This window comes from Tamandua tetradactyla, chromosome 3, assembly GCF_023851605.1.
Source record: "Tamandua tetradactyla isolate mTamTet1 chromosome 3, mTamTet1.pri, whole genome shotgun sequence".
In the NCBI taxonomy this organism is placed as follows: domain Eukaryota; kingdom Metazoa; phylum Chordata; class Mammalia; order Pilosa; family Myrmecophagidae; genus Tamandua; species Tamandua tetradactyla.
This window is the reverse complement of record NC_135329.1, coordinates 208,444,417-208,465,125: the sequence shown is the minus strand read 5'-3', so window position 1 is coordinate 208,465,125 and position 20,709 is coordinate 208,444,417. Positions and strand designations below refer to the sequence as shown.

The following is a 20,709-nucleotide window of genomic DNA, read 5'->3' as shown; positions in this document are numbered from 1 at the left end:
GGGGGTCTGACCTGGTGGGCTGGCTCCTGCTCCTCGTGCTCAGGTTCCCAGATGAGCGTGAGCTCTGGCTTCTTGCCCACTTTTTGGAAGTGGTAGGACTGCAGGGGCAGGGCCTGGGGACACATAGCACCTCGGCTCTCAGGCTTGGGCGCTGCCTCTTAATCTCATACCCTGAAAAACCTGGCTGCTTGGGGGACACCCTCCGCACTGGCCCCTCCCAGCCCCCCAGCTGCTCCCTGACTGCCACCCCAGCAGCAGGCTGCTTGGTCTTTGACCGGGGGGCCCTCCACCCTGGCCCTCTGCCACTGGCCCAGCTTCAGGGAGGCCCTGCCAGGCCACCGTTGGCTGCGTGGGCCAGAGGTAAGGTGGGACCTGTGGGGGCTGCAGGGTGGGGGCAGGGGCTTTCGGGACAGTGGCTGTGTCGTTTGGGGATGGGGGTGGGATTTGGCTTGAGCAGGCCCAGGGCAGGGTGGAGTGGGGTGGGGCTGGTGGATGGAGACCCCTTGTTGATGTGGGTCTGTTAGCACAGGCTGACCTGAACTTCTGGCCTCTCCCTGCCCCTCAGGACGAGAGTTCCTGACTAATTCCAGCTGGACTCCATTCCCTCCCTCCTGCTCCACTCTATTTTATTAAGGCCATGTCTACTCCCCAGACATACTAGGCTTGCGCTCCCCAAAGTGCCTGGGATACTGGGAAATTCAAAGCCAGGGTCAGGAATGTGGTGACTGCTGACCACTGGCCGTCGGCAGGCACGAGGATGAGCAACTTCCCTCGGAAAGAGCATGAAATAAACACCCATGTGGGGGAGGGTGTGAGGTGAAGCGCTCTCTTCCTTGCTGTTTGAGGGACATGTTTCCAGAGTGGCATGGCCATCCCTGACCTTTCCGTCCATTCACGGGCCTAGGAAAACTCCCCTGAAGCTTGTGCATATTGCTGCACTGGCCTCCCACGGAGGGGCCTGTTCTCTGGCTGCCTGGGTCCCTGGGGATGAGGCTCCAGCCTCCTCTGTGGCCTGTGACCTGGAAGGAGCTGGGTGCTAAGGGAAGGGGAGAGTGGTGGGTCAGAGCAGCCCGTGCCCTGTAACAGGGCTCCGTGCCCTCCGTCGCCACCAGCCAGCTTGCCCACGGCTGCAGAAGGGGAGCAGTGCCACCTGCCATAGCTCATCCCTCTAGTGAGGTACTCAGAGGAACAACTCAGGACGGGGCAGCAGGAACCTTAGCCAGTGGCCCCCCTCTGCTGTCCATCCAGCATGTTCAGCCAGGAGCGTAGACTGCCCCCAGCAGGGAGGGAGGTTGGAAGGCAGTCAGCACTTGCTGCTGCGAGGGGCAGGAGGGGTTGCCACAGGTGCGCCCCGCCCGCCTGTCCTCTGAGTGGGCCCTGCGCACCCGCCACCCCACGGGGCACTCACGTTGCAGTAGATGCGCTTCTGCACCCCGTAGCGCAGCACCAGCACATCGAACGCTTGGCTCAGGACACCCATTACCATGGCTTCCGATTCCAGGGGGCCGCACTCCTGCAGGCAGAATGCTGCAGCCCAGGCTCGGCCACACGGCCTGAGCACCCCAAGGCCACATCTGCCCAGCACCCACCCTGGCTGCTGCGGGAGGGGACATGGGGCAGGCGGGGGGCGTGGGCTGGTGGCCTCACCTTGACCAGGATGGCGAAGAAGAGGCCGGTGCTGAGCTCCTGCACGCGCTTGGAGGCCATTCGGCGGTCGTTGCAGTGGTCAGCCTGCTTCTGGAGGGCATCAGTGTCCAGGTCCGGCAGCTCCCTGTAGCCTGAGAAGAGGGTGGTCTGGGGGTGCTGGCGGGTGGCCCAGGATACATGCCCTAGGCCACTTGGGAAGGCTGGGGGAAGCCCTGGCCCTTGCAGAGGGCTTCAAGCAGCCCCCATTGTGAGTCCACAGTTGTCACGCCCCAGGCTGGCCATTCTTTGGGGCTGCCACCCAGCAGTAGGGCCGCTGGGGGCCCACTGGGAGGGGGTTTCAGGCAGTGTCGAGTGGATCCGGCCCCTTACCGAGAGCAGCAGCCAGGAGGCGGTGCACCAGGATGTCAGCAAAGCGGCGAATGGGCGAGGTGAAGTGCGTGTAGAGCGGGACGTTGAGGGCGTAGTGGCGGAACAGCGTGGGGTCCTGCAGCACCCCGGAGCAGAAGTACAGCGCCATCTGGGGGCCATGGGGTGGGCCTCAGAGCCTGGCGGGCATGAGACCCACAGCCTCGAGGCCCACAGGCAGCTCAGCCAAGCCAGGCCAGCCCCTGGGGACCATTCCGTAGAAAAGGAACCTCGGAGGGCCTGCGTGAGGCTGTGTCAAGCTGAGGGTGCACCCTGCTCTCTGCTGGCCCTGGGGTTAGCTAGACACACTCAGGCACCAGGACAGGGGAGATGGCCCTGTCAGGGCGCCAGAGGAAGTGCTTGGACCCATATGATGCTGGGCCGGCTCCTGGGCTCAGAGCTCCCACTGGGGGCCCTGATGCCCTGGGCCACCTGAGCTCCTGGGTAGGTGATGCGGGCCACATGCCAGAGCTTCAGGGCAGCGGGACAGTGTTTCATCCTCCCCAAAAGCCAGTTGCTCCTGCACCTTTAAGGGGCTGTTGCTGTCCCCCTCCCAGGGACTCTGGGGCTGCTTCTCTAGAACAGGAAGGAGGGAGAGAGGCGGAGGAGGCAGAGTCTAAAGCCACCACTTGGGCAGAACAGGAGCCAGGAGAGGGGCTGGGCCCAGCACCAGCACATGGAGCAGGAGGCTCCCGGCTGTTCCTCGTGGGCCCTAGGCCTGGCCTTTGGCCATGGCTGACCTCATCTCCCCTGTTCCTGATCCTGCCCTGCTGAAGGTCACTCTTGTGCCCTGGCCCCTCTGTCCTAATACTACACCCTGTCCGGGCCTGCCAACCTCAGTTCTTCTTGCCTTCGACACCCTGGCCTTCCTTGAGGCTACAACACAGCATTAAAAGGCCCTTTAAAAGCGAGGAGAACAGTATGATAGGGTGCACGAGGAGATACGACATTTTCTCTAGGGGCCTAGAAAATGGGCCTCTGGCTGGAGTGGCCCTGCCCTCCTGGGAGCGCCGGCCACAGCCCCCTAAGCTGCCTGCCCATGATCCCCGAGCTCTCAGGCTGGGAGCTGAAGGATGTATGGCCAGGTCCTGGGAGAGCCTGCTTGCTGCCCGGGAGCAAGTGCTCATCATTCAAGGGCCAAAGCTGCACTCTCATGTGCTCGTCTGCAGGCTTGCTGCCTGCTTGCACACTCACACCCTCTCATGTGCTCAGCTGAATGCACAGTTGGCTTAGGGTACTCAATTGCAAATGGACTCTGGAAGCCAAGGTGTGATTACAGTAACAATTCAGCCCCTGGTGGCTCTGGGTTGTAGCTGGAGCAAGTTGCCAGGGGAGGGGTGTGTGGTCTCCACCGCAAGCCATGCTGGGGCCTCGCTCTCAGCAGTAGCCCAGTCCCCCCAGAGGGCTGGGGCAAGTAGGACAATGGGCCCCAACTCTGCCTAGCTGGCAGAGGTGTCCCTGGGTAGGTGGGATGGACGAGACTCCTTCCTCTCCCACAGGGGACTGGGCATGCCTGGGACATCTGTGGTGCCCTGTTTCAGTGGCTCAGGCAGGACCTAGATGGCCCATCTTGTGTACGTGGCTGCTGCCCCTGCCCTACCCTGGCCCAGCTCTCTGAGTGGGCTGGGGGAACGGGAGCACTGCAGAGCCTTCCAGGCCAGGCAGCCTCCCAGGGGATGGTGGACATGGTTTCTTCAGGCTTCGGGGATTCAGGTGGTGCTTCTCTCTGATGAGCTCCAGGATGAGGGATTCTCAGAGGCTGGGGTGGGTTGGGGACAGGGCAGGGAGTGACTGGGTGGCAGAAGGGCCCCATGGGCCCTGCAGCGGGGTCAGGAGGCTGGCTCTTGGGCTCCAGTGGCTGCCATGTCATCTCTGGAGAGCAGAGTGGTTTTGAACCTGTCCCCGCTCCAGGCACCCCTCTCTGCGATGGGGGCGGGAGGAGGCGCAGTGTAGCACTGAGCTTGACGTGGGGATGGTCTAAGGGTACCAGACCCAAAAGGGCCCTGATGGCTCCCTCCTGGCAGAGCTATGAATCGTCAGGGGAGGAGTCAGCTGTGGCCAGCTGAGACCATCTGGTTCTTAGGAATAGACTAAATCTGCAGAGTGACTGAGTCCTTGAGAAATGGCCTTGGCAGGGCAGGGGGCCAGAGCTGGCCTCACCAGCATTCCTGGCTCCTGCTGACCTAACAGTCCACGGGGGGGGGGGGGGGGGGGGGGGGGGCGGGGAGTCCCTTTCCCAGAATGCTCAGGCATGGCCTGGACTGAAGCTCAGCCCTAGGGGGCTGGGAGGGGCTGCCAGGGGCAAGCCCTCTGCCTGGGTCACAGGTGCCAGTGGTGCCTGGACTCTGCAGAGAAGGGGCTGTGGAGGGCTCCCTCACACAGGGTGCTACACCCTCAGGGTCCCTCATTAACCACAGACATTTTCCCTGGGTCCACCCCCCATGCTGATGGTGGGTGGGGCTGGCCTGCCCCTTCAAGGGCACTGGAGGGCAGGGCCCTTTTCCTAGGGCAGCTGCCTACCTTTAGCCATTCCATTCTTGGCCCTCCCACTCAGTTCTGGGAACAATATCCTTGACCAGGTGAGACAGGCCATTGAGTACAAAGAGGTCAGGGGAGAAGGGAGAGGAGGGGAGGGGCCTCCTTACTGTAGGGACTTCCTTACCTGCAGGTGCCCCCTAACCTGCAGAGGCCTCCTTACCTGCAAAGGTCTTCTTACCTGAAGGTGCCCCCTTACCTGGAGGGGCCTCCTTACTTGCAGGTACCCCCTTACCTGCATGGGCCGGGAGCACATGTTGGTGAGCACTTCCTTCCGGGCCAGTGAGTACTTGTCATCTCCAAATGTTTCAGTGAGACTTTTCTAGGAAAAAAACCCCCAAACCCATGTGATACTCAGTTTGGCTCAGGGAGAGGCTGGGGGGCCCCTGCCACCTGCCACCTGGCTTTGGGGAGGAAGGGTCCGCTGGGGGCCCTAGCCTGCTTGGTGATTATGCGGTGGGGTGCAGTTGGGGTCAGTGGCCCTTAGCCTGTTTCCCACACGGGGCCTGCCTGAGGGTCCCTGACTCTGAGATCAGCCTGTGCAGCGCAGCTAGCTGGCCGAGGGCAAGACTGGCTTCCAGATCTTCCACCAAAGGAAGCTCCTTGTCCTACCCTAGGTGTGGGACAGGGTGAGAGCAGACTCCCTCCTGTGGGATCCAAGCTGAAGCTATGGATTACTGAGCTCCAGGAGAGGCAGGGGACACTTCAAATCATTTACCATAAAAAAACATTCCCTGGCTTCAGGAGACTCCTGCCCCCACATTTCAAGTTTCTGGGCCAGGGGATCCCTGTATCAGCTGGGTCTTGAGAGGCTCCCTTGGCCTAGGCCCAGTGAGGGAGCTCATTCCACAGCTGGGCAGCCCCATCTCCTAATGGGGAGCAGAGGCTGTTGGACTCCCAACTTTCAGGCCTTCCCCTCCTTCCCCCACACTCACGTTGAGGGCTCCGGCAGAGCTGAAGTCCACGGGCAGCCCCATCTGGTTGCAGAACTCCACCAGGTCCTGCAGCATCTTTGACTGGGGCGGGGGGTGCCGGCGCAGAAGGGCCCGCTCGGGGAAGGTGTGGTGGAGCTTGTGGGCCACGGCCATGTTGGCCAAGAGCATGAACTCCTCCACGAGCCTGTGGGGGAGGCCAGTGAGCGGGGTGCACCATGGGGGTCAGGGCCGGTGCTGCCCCTGCTTCCCCAGCTCTCTGCGGCCGGCTCTGTTGGGCCCTGCAGGTCTCAGCTTAAAGGCCACATCTGTCCCTTGGGTCGCCTTCCCTTTCACCCCCTGCTCATTTCCTCACCACACTCACCAGTCCAAGCTACTTTCCTTGTAAAAGTATGTGCTGTCAGTCTGCCTGCTGGGTGGGGACCCCTGGGGGTGTAGCCCTTGTGCCCAGAACTCGCTCAGTCGCTCTGCTGAAAGGCTGAACTCCTAGCAGTAAGAAGGCACCTGGGAATGTCCCAAGGAACCCCAAGAGACCAGCCCTCAGAGGCTCCCTCAGTAGATGTGGATGGTGGGAGCAGACCCAGGGGTCCCTGTTTCCAGGGGAACTAGCTAGGTGGGAGGGAAGCCTCCAGAAGCCATGGTGGGAGCTGGGACCTGAGGTATCTGAGGATGACTGAGAGAGAGCGAGCAGGAAAGAAAACACTCACTTTGGGAAGAATGGAAACATGCTGTTGAAGGGCACAAACCCCAGAATTAATCTCAGAGGAGTATAAAGAGGGATAAGAACACCAGCTTCCAGGGATGGTTGTGACGATGGATGGAAACGAGCGGGTTTCAGGGCAGGGGCATTGCGTGGCAGGGCCCAGGCCCTCGGCATATGGAGTGGCTCTCCTCGCTCCCCTCTTGCCACCTCCAAGGCCAGGCCAGCCTGCCGTCTCCCCCGCGTGCCCCACCCATTCCCTCTCCTTGCCACTTATCCCCCTCCTCTCGCCCCTGCCTCCAGCTTCCCTGAAGGTCCTGCCTGGGCACTGAGCCTGATTGGCCTCCAGCTTTAGAGACACCGCGTCACTGTCTGAATCTTCTTGCTTGCTTTTCACATTTAGATCTCACTACCCCAAGGAGTTCCTGCCCAATAAATATCTGACTTGATTTACTGTATTTTCTTGGCTAAACTACAGACACATTCCTTCATCTGTGCGTTTGGTCACTTGTTCACTCAACAAATATTACAGTGTGCCAGGTGCCACTCTGGACTTGTCTCCCACCCAGCTGGGCATCATGTGGGCAAGAGCCCACAGTCCATGCCTTCCTGCCCCGCAGTCTCCAGCCCAGCCCGTTCCCTTGGATTGACCCTGGTTGCAGTTTGCCGCATGGCCAGCAGGTGGCAGCCTGGCCCCACAGCAGGGTTGTAGGGAGCCGCAGGCGGCTGCGTGCTGGCCAGGCCAAGGGGCAGCAGAGTGGCGGGGGTGGGGGGGGTGGGGGGGGGGTGGTCTGGGCTGCTCTGGCGCCTGCCGCCCACCCCCAACTGGACCAAAGGAACCGAATGCTTGGGGAGCTTCCCCAGACCAGACTCCTGCCCCTGATTCCCACAGGGACTGCCTGCCTTCTCACCTCTCCTGCTCTAAGTAAGGACGAGACCAGGAGGGCAGGGATGGGATGGGGCTGGGAGGTGGGTGATGCCAGCAGCCCCCAGTGGCAATGACCCCCTGGGCCGAGCTGCTTCTCCTGTTACCCCACTGTTTGTCCTCCCTGGACCCTCAAAACAGTCCCACCGGCCACCTGAGGCTGGGTTAGGGAAAAACTGGTGCAGTCTTGTTAACCTTGAAAATAAAGTGTGGCTAAGCTTCCGGGCAGTGGCTGACCTTGGACCTCTGGGTGGGAGGGCTTCGGCCCTCGCCTCCACGACTGTGAGTGCGAGGTAAGAGAGCAGCTCCTGGGACTCTCCAAGACAGTTTGGAGACAGCCAGCACTAATCCCAGAAAAATGCCAAAGTCACCAAGTAGGGGGACAGCGCGTGAGTAGGAGTCCTGATCCCTTGGGATGGGGCTGACAGGGCTCATCCATGCTTTAGAACAGCTGCAGGGGCCATTTCCTCACAACCTGCCCCTACTTCCTTCAGTGAGCAAGTGAGAGAAGGATGGGAGGAGGGAGAAGGAGCAGAAGCACGGCCTGGCTAGAGCTCTGTGGTCACCCTCCTGGTGGCAGTGGAGGCGGGGGGGTGTGGGTCCCCAAGGAGTACAGAGCTGGCAAGGCCAGGAAAGGCCAAGCTGCCAGCTGCCAGACTTCTACTAGGTTCAGCAGGCCTGAGAAAGGGGCAGGTCCCCTGGGAGGGAGGGAACTAGGCTGGCCAGGGCCTGGGGAGTGCCACTCCTGTCACTGGGGACCGATAAAAGGACCCCCTTGCTGTCACTTTGACAGGGTCTCCACCCACCACGGGCCAATTCCTGGATAGGTCAGCAGGGGGCGCCCCAGCATCTTCCTTCCCTGGGAACTGGGACGTGGCAGGGCAAGCTCGGAAACCAGGAGCTTAGGAGCAGGAAAGAGCCTTACAATTTATAAAGTACAGCCCTGTGGGCCAAGGCCCAGGGGGCGCAGGGTTCTCTCTTTAGTGTTTTTTCCCCCTGAGCCAAAGCTAGCTCTGGGACATGGGGCTTTAGTCAGTCAGGGGGCACAAGCAGCACAGAGGGAATGAGTGTGGTGGGGATTAGGAGAGTACCCCACAGCATGCAGCCCTCTAGCCCCGACCTCCCTCCCTGGTGCAGGGCGATGTGCACACGGGCTGGCAGCCAGACCTCAGACGATGCCCCTAAATGTTCTGGGTGGTTAGGACATGCCCCTGAGAACAATCTCTGTACCAGAGAGAGGGCAGCGTGGGCACCAGGCCTAACGAATGGAGCCTTGCACACTGCTCTGGCTTCAGACCTTCCTATCGACCTGCCAGCCCCTCTCCTGAGCTGGGCACCTGCCCTCAACCATAACCCATCTCCTCCCCCAGCTACAACATCGCGGAGGCATGAGATCACTCAGGCTTGCTAAGGGGGAGAGCTGGACCTCAGCAACTGCCTGACAACTGCTCTAAATAGGGGCTCAGGAATGGCTGCCAGCCAGCATCACCTTCCAGAGCAGCAAGCCAAGCCCTCGGAGACGGGGCCTTCCTCCCAGGCCTGGCATCTGCTGAGCATCTGGAGCTGAGCACCATTGGGGCCCCACGACTCTGGAGGTCTGGGGTGGGGCTCTGCTGTGACAGACAGCTGCACCGTCAGCAGGGGTTGGGGGTGAGAGTCCTGCCAGGACCTGAGGTCCTTGGCACTCCTTTGCAACCCACCTACCTCTGCTCTGGGCCTCCAGGGTACTGGAGGGGCAGGGGACACTGGGGTTACCTGAGCAAGCCCAGATAGAAGGAGGGCCCTCACCTGCCATGCCATTCAGCAGGGAAAGACTGCAGCAACCTGCACCCAGATACACATGCTCGTACACATGCTAAGACGAGTTTGGTCAAGAACTGTGTTTCTCAAAGTGTGTTAGTAGGTGTTACTAGAAAACTTTTTTTTTTTTAAGAATAGGAAAAGCTGAGGGTTTATTTATTTTTTTTTATTATTGACATCGCTTTGTCTTCAAGATGATAATGTACATCATGATTTTACAAGTGGGAGGGAGCTCCTGGATGGAGCACTTGCTGGTATTTGGTGATGGAACCTGTCTGGGCAGCAGCTTAAAGGACACTGGTTGGGAAAGGTTGCTGGAGACTTAGCAGGGGTCAGGCAGTGGCTAAGTGAGAAATGGCCTAAGCCGTCTGCCCTTTGTGAGAAGGGCTGCCTCTGTGAGCACGGAGCAGGCCTCTTTTCCAGGAAGGAATTGGATATGAGTGCTCACTGGCTTAAGCTGGAAGACCATGTATCTGTTTTGCTAATTAGGGACCAGGTATGTCTATGGCAGCCTCAGTGGGTGATGGGTGGGGCCCTATGGTCAGGCTCCTGCCCTCACCTCCTTCCTTGCTCCACGTGCATGGGCCACAGCCATCTGGAAAGGCAGCAGAGATGGGTGCTTATGAGCTCTGCGGCTTGGTGAATTCCAGCTCTGCCACTTGCTAGCTGTGTGATTTCAGACAAATTTCTTAACCTCTTTGAATCTTAATTTGCCCATGTGATAAAGGGAATGTAATGTACCAAGTGTCTGTTCTTAAGAGAATGCTAGGACTTGGGTGCACTTACAAGCAGGCTTTCTAGAGGCTTCTCCTGCCCTCCCATCCCAATGCCCATCCTGGTCAGGCCTCCATCTCTGACCAACTGGCCTCCCTGTTGTCGGGCTTGCTCCCGTTTCCTTTTCACTGAAGCTGGTGTGGCCCATCCTTGGGACAGTCCCACCTGCTAATGAGGTTTGCAAGGTCTTTCATCATGTGGCCTGGGCTTGCCTCTCCCCTTGTGCCCCCCCCCTTCCCCCCACTGACTTCTTGTGGCGCTTTCTTGTCTCTTACCCTTTGTACTGCTGCTTACTTTGTCTGTAGTCCTGGAACCCTCTTCTGCCATCTTTCTTAGACACCGCTGCCTCTGGGGAGGCAGTGTAAGGTGCCCACCCACATGCTTCCGTGGTGCCCCATTTGTGCCATGATCACAGCACTCAGCACAGACAGTTGTAAAGGCCCCTTGGCCATGGGTCCTCTCTCTGCTCAACCTCCAGCACTGTGTACCCTGGTCCTCATCCTACACCTGGCAAAGTATAAAGCTTGCTGCATCTATGCAGAATGAAGGATCCACTGTGAGGGGCCCACTTGGCTCAAATTTGGAAGCCAGGAGGGTTGGGTCATTCCCTCAATACTCCTTTCTGCAGGGACACACAGCCCTCACCTTCAGTGCTTCTGACCCTTAACACTTGCTGGGGCTATGAAGCATTTAAGCTAATCTTGACGGAGTCCATTCCCCAAACATGGTGAGGAAGATGTAACAGCTGTCAGCTTCTGGCTCTTCTCTGGCCGCCCCGGGGTACTGTGCCTGCCTCCACTTCAAACCAGAGGATGACACTGTCAGGGCAAGTGTGCCTGATCTCCGACTCTTGTTTGTTGGTTTGTTTCTTTGTTCTATTCATACTCAGACATGTAGAGCCGCTGCTGTCTGCCCACCTCTGCTCCAGGAGCCGCGGGCATGGGGGACAAAGACCAAGCCTGCTGGGGCACATGAGGGGCTGGACCTCCACGCAGAGCAGTCCTGGCCTGTGTTTTTATCTCCTCCCATGCATGGGGAAGCATAAAGCGCATGAAGGAGAAGTGACTGGTCCCCTGTCTCACAACTCCTGAGGCAGGAGGCTGGGATGTGCCACAGGTCTGTGTCCACAGGTCACACTGCCTACATGGCCTCCTGGTGCTGCCACCAGAAAGCCAGGGCCCCATCCTCCTGGGAACTGAGCCCTGGGGGAGATAAGATGTCCACAAAGGCAAGATTAACTGTGAGAGATGGCAAGGAGGAAATGTTTTCCATGTAGGGGATAAAATAGCAAAGTTATGGAGGAAAAAGAAAGCATCAGACATGTTTGGAAAATAAGGAATCAGCTAGTTGGGAGGACCTAATCCAGGCCATGTCAAGGGAAGAGAGATGAGGGCTGCACGGTTGGGGGTGGCAGTAGGGAGGCTTCTGTGTCTTTGGGGCTGCCAGACTCCAGGATCTGGGGAGCTGGGGAAGGTTATGGGATAGACATTATCTAAGGAAGCCACTGTGGTCCAGTGGCGGGAGGGTACAGGGGCAGTTAGGAGGAGGCTGAGTAGCCTGGGGGTTTGCAAGAAGCAGCCAGAGGCAGCTAGAGAGGCGGGACCAGAGTCTAGAGATGTGGAGGGGAGGCTCTGGGAGTGGACGAGGCTGTCACCAGGGCACTGAGCGGCCAAGGCAGAGGGCCTGGAGGCAAGCACAGAAGGAAGGGCAGGTGGCAGAGAGGCAGCGCAGTACCAGGGGATAGGCCAGGGTGGAGAGGGGCTGTTGAGGAGGAGGGCGAGGGGGATGCCCCAGAAGCAAGTCACATTGGATGGGCTGGGGGAGGAGATCCAAAGTCACAGTGAGGGAGGTTTTCAGTTAACTCTCAAGGCATTTATCGGCGAAAGAGCCAAGAGCTAGCGTGCAGGGAGGGTGGCAGAGGGAAGGAGGTGCCAGCCTGTGAGGGAGGCCAGGAGTTGAGAGGGGGAGCTGGGCAGGGGAGGCCGCCCCACGTGCGCCCCTGGGGCAGGTGGCTCCCCAGCATGTGCAGTCCCTTCCTTCTGCACACGGTCCCCACGGGATGCGCTAGCTACTGCCAGCAGATGCTGCATCCTGGAGGTCATGGGGTTACCGCTGACCGGGTTAGGGTAGCCCCAAGAGGAAGGGCCTGGCCCTGGGCCACAGCAAGCAGGGGCAGAGAGGGGGAGATCCTCTCTCCCCCTGACCCTCGTCTGGTGCCGTCCCAAGGCTCAGGATGGACACCTGGTGGCAGCCCCAGAACGGAGGAGACCCCTGCCCAGCAGAGTGGGCAACACCTGGGTAGCCCTGCCCTGAGCTCAGGGACGGGAACGGCTCCCTCAAAGTGCAAGAGGGTAGGCAGCCCCTTGGAGCAGACTCAGGCCTGAACTGACTACAGCAGGGCCAGCTACAGTCCCTGGTGGCCCAGCAGGGGAGCTGGGCGCCAGGCCTCCCCCGGGACCAGGCGTGGTGCTGACAGGTGCCTCCCTGCCCCCAGCCCGCCCAGGATCCAGCCTGCCCAGGACCCCTGCTCCCCAGTTTCCAACTCTTCTGACCTCCTCTCCTGCTGGCCTCCAAGGATGTTCACTTTCCAGACCCATTTTCCCAGCTAAGCCAGGAGAGAGGTTCATGCCACCCCCCATGCACAACGCTGGGAGAAGGGCCTTGGAAATGGTGGGGCAGCAAGTGGCCTGGCTGCTGCCGAAACTTGAGAGGGGCTCCACCTCCAAACACCAAAACCAAATGCGGGGTGAGCGCAGCCTCTTCTGCCCTAAGCTGCCAGGGCCTTGAAACACTCTGTGGGAGCTTTGCTCTAATGAAATTAGGGCACTCACAGAGATTGTTCAATTAGCTCTTGGTGAGAACTGCTAACTCGGAAATTTGTTAAGAATTGCTTCCAGCCAGTTTCAAATTCATTTCTTCAGGAGACCAAATATCTCTCTTGGGCTCATCCCTGCTGTGGGCTCGGGAGCCCTTGGGCCCCACTGTGGCTGGGGTGGCAGCTGCCGGGCCTCTCTGCTGCGCTGGGCACCCAAGCGTGGGTCCTTCTCCATGGCTGAGCAGCCCACGGGTGGAGATGGTGACCACCCCCAGGGGGAAGCTGCTGCTCTCCCAACAGCCCTAAATTGAGTGTAGTGGGGTGGAAAACTGCCAGGGCCCCAGGAGCTGGGGAGCAGTGGGAAGCCAGCGGTCAGATCGCCAACTAAACTGATGGCTGCTGGGGGTAGGAAACTTTCAAAGATCTTGCTGCAACTCTCTTCTGGAGCAGACCCGGGTGGGGCCTGTGGCCTATGAACTAGAAAGTGGAGGTCTGGAGAGAGAAGGCAGCAGGTAGAGGCAGCTGAAGATGCGAGAGGAGCAGACAGACGATGGATGCCCACCCACAGCTGGGCCAGGCACCCTGGGGCCCCAGCAGCAAGCTCTGGAGAGGAGGGCACAGTGGTGGCAGAGTTAACCTGATATCACAGCTCGGGCCTCTTGCTGACCCCTTTTCAACCAGGCTTGTTACAACCTGCTAGACGTTTAGGACATTGTCATAAAACCACAGGGAAAGAAGGGGGCCCTGTTCACTGCATGGAAAACCCCAGAGGAGAAGGCCTCTGGAGCCAGACAGAACAGGACCCTTGATGGAGGCCGGAGTCAGGTTTCCTCTTCTGTGCGGCCTGATCCACTAGGAAACTTCCTAGAGGGTCAGCGGGCAGCACAGCTGCAGGGAGGCATGTTCAACTGCTTGTTTTTCTAGCTCAAAAGGAAGTCTCCAGAGGCTAGGCCTTCTGGAGTTAAGGCCTTCGGGCTCTGCCAAAGGGAGGCCTTGTGGCTGTGGTAGGGCGGAGTGGGGTGAGGGGTAGGGGACTTGCCCGGTCCACAGTGCAGGAGGTTCTTTGTCAGTGTAAAACCAGCTGTGGAGCTCTGCTCCCTTCCCAAGGCACAGGGGCATGGCACAGGCTTGCAGGGAGGCAGTGCCTGGCCCAGAGCCCAGGGCAGAAAACTCCTGCCTTAGCAGAGCCAGGCAGCGGATGTGCTGGGTGGCTTCTCAGCAGTGTGGACACACAGGCCTTTTTGCATTTCTAGCTGCTGCCCACCTGCCACTGAAACCACCAACCAGAGGAGGTGTGACCATGGCAGACAGAAGTCTGGCCACTTCGGGGGGTGGCATGGCACCCCCAACAGCTTTGTTGCCCTGCACAGAGCCCTGGCTGCAGGTCCCTTTCATAGCCCAGCCTCACAACAGGCATTGGCTCTGCGGCCTTGGACAATGGCTAGAGTGTGGACAAGCTCAGGGGAACCAGCTATATCATCACTGACACTGAGAGGGATTGACTTTGATCTTAAAATTAGGTTTTGGGCACTAGGACATTCAAGGGAGAAGGAAATTCAGGAGTACATAGGCTCTCTCTCTCTCTCTCTCTCTCTCTCTCTCTCTGCTTCTCACTGCAAAGGACAGCTAGAAAAGAGGAGTGGGAGACACTTTTCAGGGAACTCAAGTTGCCTTCTTGCTGTGCACTCTGGAAGGTGCTCTGGTCCCCTGCTGCTGTGGGGGTTAGCGCCCCCTGAGCAGGGCCCCCCACCCCACCGGGGTGGGGAGGGCCTGCTTGAGGACTCACTTGTTACCCCGTTGCCACTGTCCCTCCTCCTGACTGGCAAATGCATGTCCTCTCTTCGACCCCAGAACTCAGCACTGAATCCTGGCTGTCTCATTAGAGGCCAATTTCCCCTGCAGACCACAGAGCCATGGTGGCTGGGGACCAGGACTTGGCCCTCTTTGTAACTCAGGGCCTGCAAGCACACGGCGGTGCTGACAAAATGTCTGGGGAACAAGTAAGGCATTTCAGAGGCATGACTTGCTTAGTGCCTCACAGAAAATGTTTTCTGGAGTGGAAGCAGACCCCCCAGATGGGGAAACAGGAGCGGCAGTCACAGCTCCTGCAGCCCCCTGGGCTGAGCCCTGCCTGAAGGTGGGCATGAGGACTGGGCAGACGGTACAGAGGCCGCTTCTGCTGGCCCAATGGGACAGGCTGAATTTGCCCTGACTAAATTACTTGCCTGGGGACAGCTATCGGTTAAATCCCACACAGGGTGAGTGTGTGGCTGGGACTCGCTTGCTGGTTATCTCATAAGTGAATACTTCTGTCCCAGGGTAGTCAGCCTCACTCTAAACATGAAACCCAGCAGAATAAAAGGAAAATTCTCTCTCCTTCTGGGTTGTTTCCACTGAACTAACACTTGTCTTATCACCCACTGGGATGCGGTATGTTGAGTCTGGCAGAGCTCTTCATTAGTTATGTGACTTAAAAAATATTGACATACGGTTTTATGAACGAGGTTCAGAGTGGTTTGGGCGGCAGTGTTCCTGCCAAGAGCTTTCCGGGCTTCCCTGCCACCCCCACGTACCTGCCCCAGACACATCCACACAACGAGGCCCAGGGCCGCACTGAAGCACCACAGCTGCACCCTCGATGCTGCAGCGTCAGGGCGGGGCAGGAGAGGGGGAGGACACTACACAGCTGCCTGTCACCTGCATCTCCACCCACCATGTCTCCGGGCTGTCGAAAGTTCTCACGTTCAGTTTTCATAAAGATTCCAGCCCTTTTCAGGCCCAACCCTCAACTCAACTCTCACCTCAGAACCGAGACCAGAACATTCTGCACTAGGCAAGTGGGGGATGGAGGTCAGACAGCAAGGCTGGCTGATGCCAAAGCCTGCTTCGGGTCCTCATGAGAGCCCCAATTTCTTAATGAATCTATCTTGTAGGGCAGTAGAGATTTAGAGGGGAGCCCTGCTTCTCCAGGACTTAGAGATGTACCAAGAAAGCTCTCCTGGCACCTGGCACGATGACCAGGTCTTGGCATCAGTAGTGGCCTTCTGGAGGCTTCACAGGTGCCTCGGGCCAGGACCTGGGCAGCCACACATGAAGGAGAGGACCCGCCTGCTCTGCCTAGCCTCCTAGGTTTCAGCCAAGCCGTATCTCCTAGGAGAGGATCCTGCTTAAGGCACTGGGGGTCGAAGGGCTCTCCTGGGCCGTAGTCACCTCCCATGATCAAGCTGCTCTGTGAGCCCCTGCTGAGGGACAGCAGGTGTACTTTCTAGTTAGGGATGTTACTCTGCCAGGCCATTTACCAGCCAGTACTTGTGGACCTGAGCCAGATCCTCAGGTGCTGCATTTGGGGACTGGGGAGTTACTGTTAAGCAGTCATTTGCAACAACAGAAAGGGCTGGCTGCTGGCCTCACCAGGATACCCTCCCAGGCTGCCTGCAGGTCAAGGCTGGCTCCACAGAGGGCCACTCACACACAGAGCTCGCTGCTCCTTACTCCATGGCTGTCTGCCCAGCCAGCAATGCCAGGAGCAGGTATCCCTCACCCTTCATCCTGCCGGGTCCTGACTGCCAGCATGGTGCCATACTCTGCTACAGGTTCTGAAAAGAAAGGGCCGTGGCTCTGGCACTTGAGAAGTGCAAGTGGGAGACCCACCAATGGGCGATATTTGGGAATGCTCCTGGAGGTTAGGGAGAGGTGGTGGGGACAAGCTAGGACAAGCCATTCTCCTTTCAGTCTATGATCCTTAGGGAATCCCTCTTACTACTACCAAGCCAGAAGAGACAACACAGAGCCTGATGAGGCAGCTCTCGACCCAGAGCTCAGCTTGCCAGCTCGACCAGGCCTCTCTTCCCCTAACTCCCACCCTTATCTTGCCACCTTCTGCCAGATCTCCCCACTGAAGCCATGGCTGGGAGGAGATGGAGACAGCCCCCGGGCACTTGCTGCTTGGCTTTCCTGAGGGGGCTGCACATCCTGGTGCCTGCTCTGCCTCCTGTGCACCCCTCCACTGTGGCCTTTATTGCTCTGGCCAGCGGATGCTCCCTCCGGGGCTGTGGGCCTGAGGAGGGAGGGATGGGGCCCCTGTCACCCCTGGAACCCCCAGGCCCAGTGCAGTGCCTGGTATTAACAAGTACCCAGTCATGTTGACTGAATGGCAAAGGAGTGAGTGTTTAGGTTTGGGTAAGTGAGCACCCAGCAGCTGGTCCTCTGATCCTCAAGGTGTGCGGAGAACCCCTTGGGCCCTGGCTCGTGCTCCGAGGAATTTCCTAGGGGTCGGGTTTGGCAGTGGGAAAGGACAATCCTGGCACAGAAAGCCATCTTGAAGATAAGGGCTTCTTTAAGATTCCCAGCTCCAGCCCAGCTTTTGTGGGGGCCTGTGACCTGCACTGGCCTCAGGCCTCCACAGAGGCCTTCCTGACCTGGCCCGAATGGGAAAGATGTGCAAGGACAGGTCCTCCCTGGGGCATCAGCAGCCCCCACTTTCAGCAGCAACTTTCTAGTGTTCTTGGCTTGTTCATTTTGACAGGGAAAGGTGGGGAGTCATCTCTCCACACTCCTGGGTAACCTTAGGTTATGGAGTCCCTCTAACTTTTAGTACATTTCTCACAGGGCTACCCTGGTGAGGATAAAATGAGATAACCTGTGTAAAGTTTTTATCCCAGGGCCTGGCACATTGTGAAGGGATCCATAAAGACTATTACTATGAAAGCTCCTGGGACTGCATTAGGGCGACAAGAATTCAGTGTTATTTAAAAATAAAAGAACATCAGGGACATAGAACATGAGGAGAAGAAAGAGCAGACACAGCCACTGGGTCCTAGGGGATATCACCGCACATTTGCCGTGCACCAGCTCCATCCCTCCTGCAAAGGGGGACCAGGTGCTGCTCTTGCCCATCATGGCAGGGGGACCAGAAGGTAACACGGACCTGCCCCCAGCTGGCCACACTTCTCCCGGAACCCTGCACCTGCTCCTCCCAGCCGCACCTATCCACTGAACTGCAGCAGTCTTCTTAGCACTCAGGGCAATGGATCCCCCTGAGGGCCCAAGGAAAGCGGTTTACACTCACTTCCCAACCCGACCCACAAAAACAGTTACAATCCACTGTAAGGAGTTCACAGACAGTCCAGGGGTCACCAGACTAAAGGCACAAGCCTGCCACAGAGGGCACACGGCACCTCCTGGTGGACCTGTCGAGACAAAAGCTACATTAACAACCTCCGAGCTGCGCTCAATTACACAAACAGTTGGGAAACACACTAGAAAAAAAAGTCTAAAGGAACAAAGAATTCCTTCAGTTTCAAGAACTGGAATATTTATTACTGAAAAGATGGTGACCAGCTAACTGTTCTTTTATTTACACTGAAGACTAATGAGAAGAAATACTTTTAAATTAAGTTGGAGGCTGGCAGAACTAGGGAAGAACTTTCTAATGGGAAAAATGCACTAAAGCAATTCAATTCAAGGCAATCTAACAAGCACACCCACGTCTTGCTTGCCCGGACCCCCACTGTGTGCAGTCTTCTATATTTGAAACATGCCACAGGGCCAGTGGACAAACAACAAACGAGGCCTGTGAGCAGCTGATATGGGTGCTGGGACTGGGCAGTGACACAGGAGTGACAGGAAAGTCCCTCACTGCTCCATCCTCAGAGTTTTCTTCTTATTGAACAACAATTCCAACAACCAGACTGATGCCCGGTCACCCACTGAGTGCCTGTAGCCCCAAGGCCTTGTGCTCGCAGCTGGGCCTGAGGGTGCTGGAGGCTCCTGGACAGCAGGAGAGTAATATCTGGCCCTGGCTGAAAAGGAAGAGGCAAAGGGAGCTGGGCTGGTGCTCAGAAGTGGAGTTAAAACTTATAGCATGTTGGGCAACTGATGCAAGGGCAAGAGAGTACTGCACGATATGGCAGACCCTGCAGAAAATACTTCCATATCACGATACAAGAGTTGGTGTTTTGGACAATCCTAGGTTATTAAAAAGGGCTAATCCTCGATTATAAAAAAGGGCTAACACTATTCAAGCAAAGAGTAGGTGAACAAATGAAAAGAGAACCATTTCAGCACCTGAAAGAACAAATCCTCTTCTAGGTACACACACGGCTCTAGGTTCATCCCTCTTCTGGCTCCAGAGAGCCAGATATGAATGTATCTGTATAGTGACTACAGCTGCCCACCATTGTGCTGTAGGCTGACGAGGAGCTACCCAAGAAGTCCAATGCCAGGAACGTTCAGAGCAGTCAAGGCCCCCAGGAACACAGCTGGTGGGTGCCATGGTACTGAGAGAAGGGAGGGGCTACAGGGGGTCTCTGTCTTCCATGTCTTACCTCAGAATCAGACTGCTCCAGACAGAGTTTCAGCTTTAGGGTTTGTAGCTTTTCTGGGAATGTGGGATGCCCAACCCCAGAAGACCAGCTATGTCCTCTGTCATACCTGCCCTTTGAACACCCAGTCCACTCTTGTGTTTGTTACCTGCCCTCCACTGGGCATCCTGGACTTGGCAGGCAGACCCCGCATCTCACTCATCTCTCTTGGAGTCTAGCCCTACAGTGCCGGGCACATCCTTGAGGCTTCCTATATGCCTGAGAATGAATGGGTGGAAAGAGCGGGCAGACCTGGGGTCACACGGGGTCAGCATGGGAGTAGCTTCAAGCCAGCAGAGGGATATGCATTCTGCATCTCAGCCAGCCCGTGTTGTGTTGGGTTTTCCGAGCAGTTACATAGGGCAGCTGCTCTTTTTCACCTCATTCAATGGGCATGAGCTGGGGCAGGCTCTGAGTCATCTGTGAGATTTTTTCCCACCTGGGTACCCACCACTGGAGAAGCATCCTCAGAATAGGGGGCAAATGTGTTCAATTCCTCTTTGACAAATGAAGCAGCCTCTAAGTGATTTGTATCAATTAATGGTCTTTGTTATCAAGCATAGCAATTCCCTCAAGCCCCAGAGGCTTCCTGTCCCACCACCAAGAAAAAGCCACAATGCCCCAGGGAGCTGAGGAGTGGCAGGGAAGACAGATCAGAAACACTTCCCCACAGAGAGTGCAGCCAGAACTGGGGTGAGCCAAATGTGCCCTGGCCCCCTGCCAGGCAGCTGCAGGAGGTGGCTGCCACAGGCCCCTTTCTTGGGCTCAGACCCAGCACACCATGCTGCAGCCTGTTTCCCACATGGGCTAACTCCACTGACAGCACCTCAGGCCTGTGGACGGGGTCTGGGCTTCCAGCTCCCTAACAGAAAGGGTGTTGACAGCAGAAGCATTTGCTCCTTGAAGTATCTGCACAGGTCCTAGAGTCTGGCCCAGCATACCAGCACAAAGGGGGCTGGGAGCACACAACCCCTTTGTCCAGGAACTGCAGGGTCCTTCTCATTGCTAGCTTCTTCTAGAACTCCTTGATGTCTTGGAAGACATAGGCCTCCTTGGGTTTAAAGATCGCCCAGCTCAGCTATCAGTTTATAAAGAAGAGCCTTAAGGGGCTAGCAAGCAGTTTCTGGGGATGAGAATCTGTGGATGGACATATACCCAGAGAGGCAGCAAAGCAAGAGACCTGGGTTGTGCCAGGAAATTTTGAGAAAGGTATGAAGCGGCAGGTACAGGTATTAAAAAAAAAAAAACCCAAACGTAACTAAAGGGATCCAACTCACACTAGACTGCTACAGCCCCAGGAGGGAGTGGGGAGAACTGCAGTTCATCACAAAAAGATGAGAAAAGCAAATGGCAATGGTGTACAAAGAAAATTTAACTCAAGAAAGAAAAAGAAGTTGTTTGCTTAATGTAACACTGTGTTAAATTGACCAAGAAAACATTTACTCTCTTTCATAAGGTCTTTGAAAGTTTCGAAGTATCTAGTTTCCAGGCTTCCTGGTGTCCTAGAATTTTCTGTCTTGCAGGGAAATGTCTTGGGTCACCCTTGGGTAGTTATCTGGGCCATAAAAGGTAGGATGAGTGAAGGATGGGGGATGCTCTCACTGAGGTTCAGGTACAGGGAGCCCTTCTCCAGCCACAGCCTCCTGTGGCCTCCAGGCCTGTTTGGGTTTGGGTTTGGGTTTGGGTTTCTCCCCTCTCTGTGGGATTCCTTCCTCCCTCTACAGCTCGGCAGAGGAAGAGTCTGTATATTTACACAGGACTCATAACCCCCAAACTGGGGCAGCTCAGACTATAAAGGGCTTACGACACATTTC

General features: G+C 57.3%; 1 protein-coding gene across 5 annotated transcripts in view; it reads right to left on the bottom strand.

Moving 5' to 3' along the window:
* Nucleotides 1-20,709, bottom strand: part of DIS3L2 (DIS3 like 3'-5' exoribonuclease 2) — a 526,830-nt gene that overhangs the window by 8,343 nt on the left and 497,778 nt on the right. For 4 of the 5 annotated variants that reach the window (XR_013173119.1, XM_077155428.1, XM_077155429.1 and 1 more), the window contains exons 15-20: nt 5,523-5,706; nt 4,823-4,909; nt 2,017-2,164; nt 1,648-1,778; nt 1,409-1,513; nt 12-113 (exon numbers count right to left, since the gene is read on the bottom strand). Coding sequence is in view for 4 of the 5 variants with exons in the window: in XM_077155428.1 (XP_077011543.1) it covers nt 12-113; nt 1,409-1,513; nt 1,648-1,778; nt 2,017-2,164; nt 4,823-4,909; nt 5,523-5,706 (757 nt within the window). In the remaining variant the exon portion in view is untranslated. Of the gene's footprint in view, nt 1-11; nt 114-1,408; nt 1,514-1,647; nt 1,779-2,016; nt 2,165-4,290; nt 4,910-5,522; nt 5,707-20,709 lie in introns of those variants that run through there. The other variant, XM_077155431.1, reaches the window with a different exon arrangement.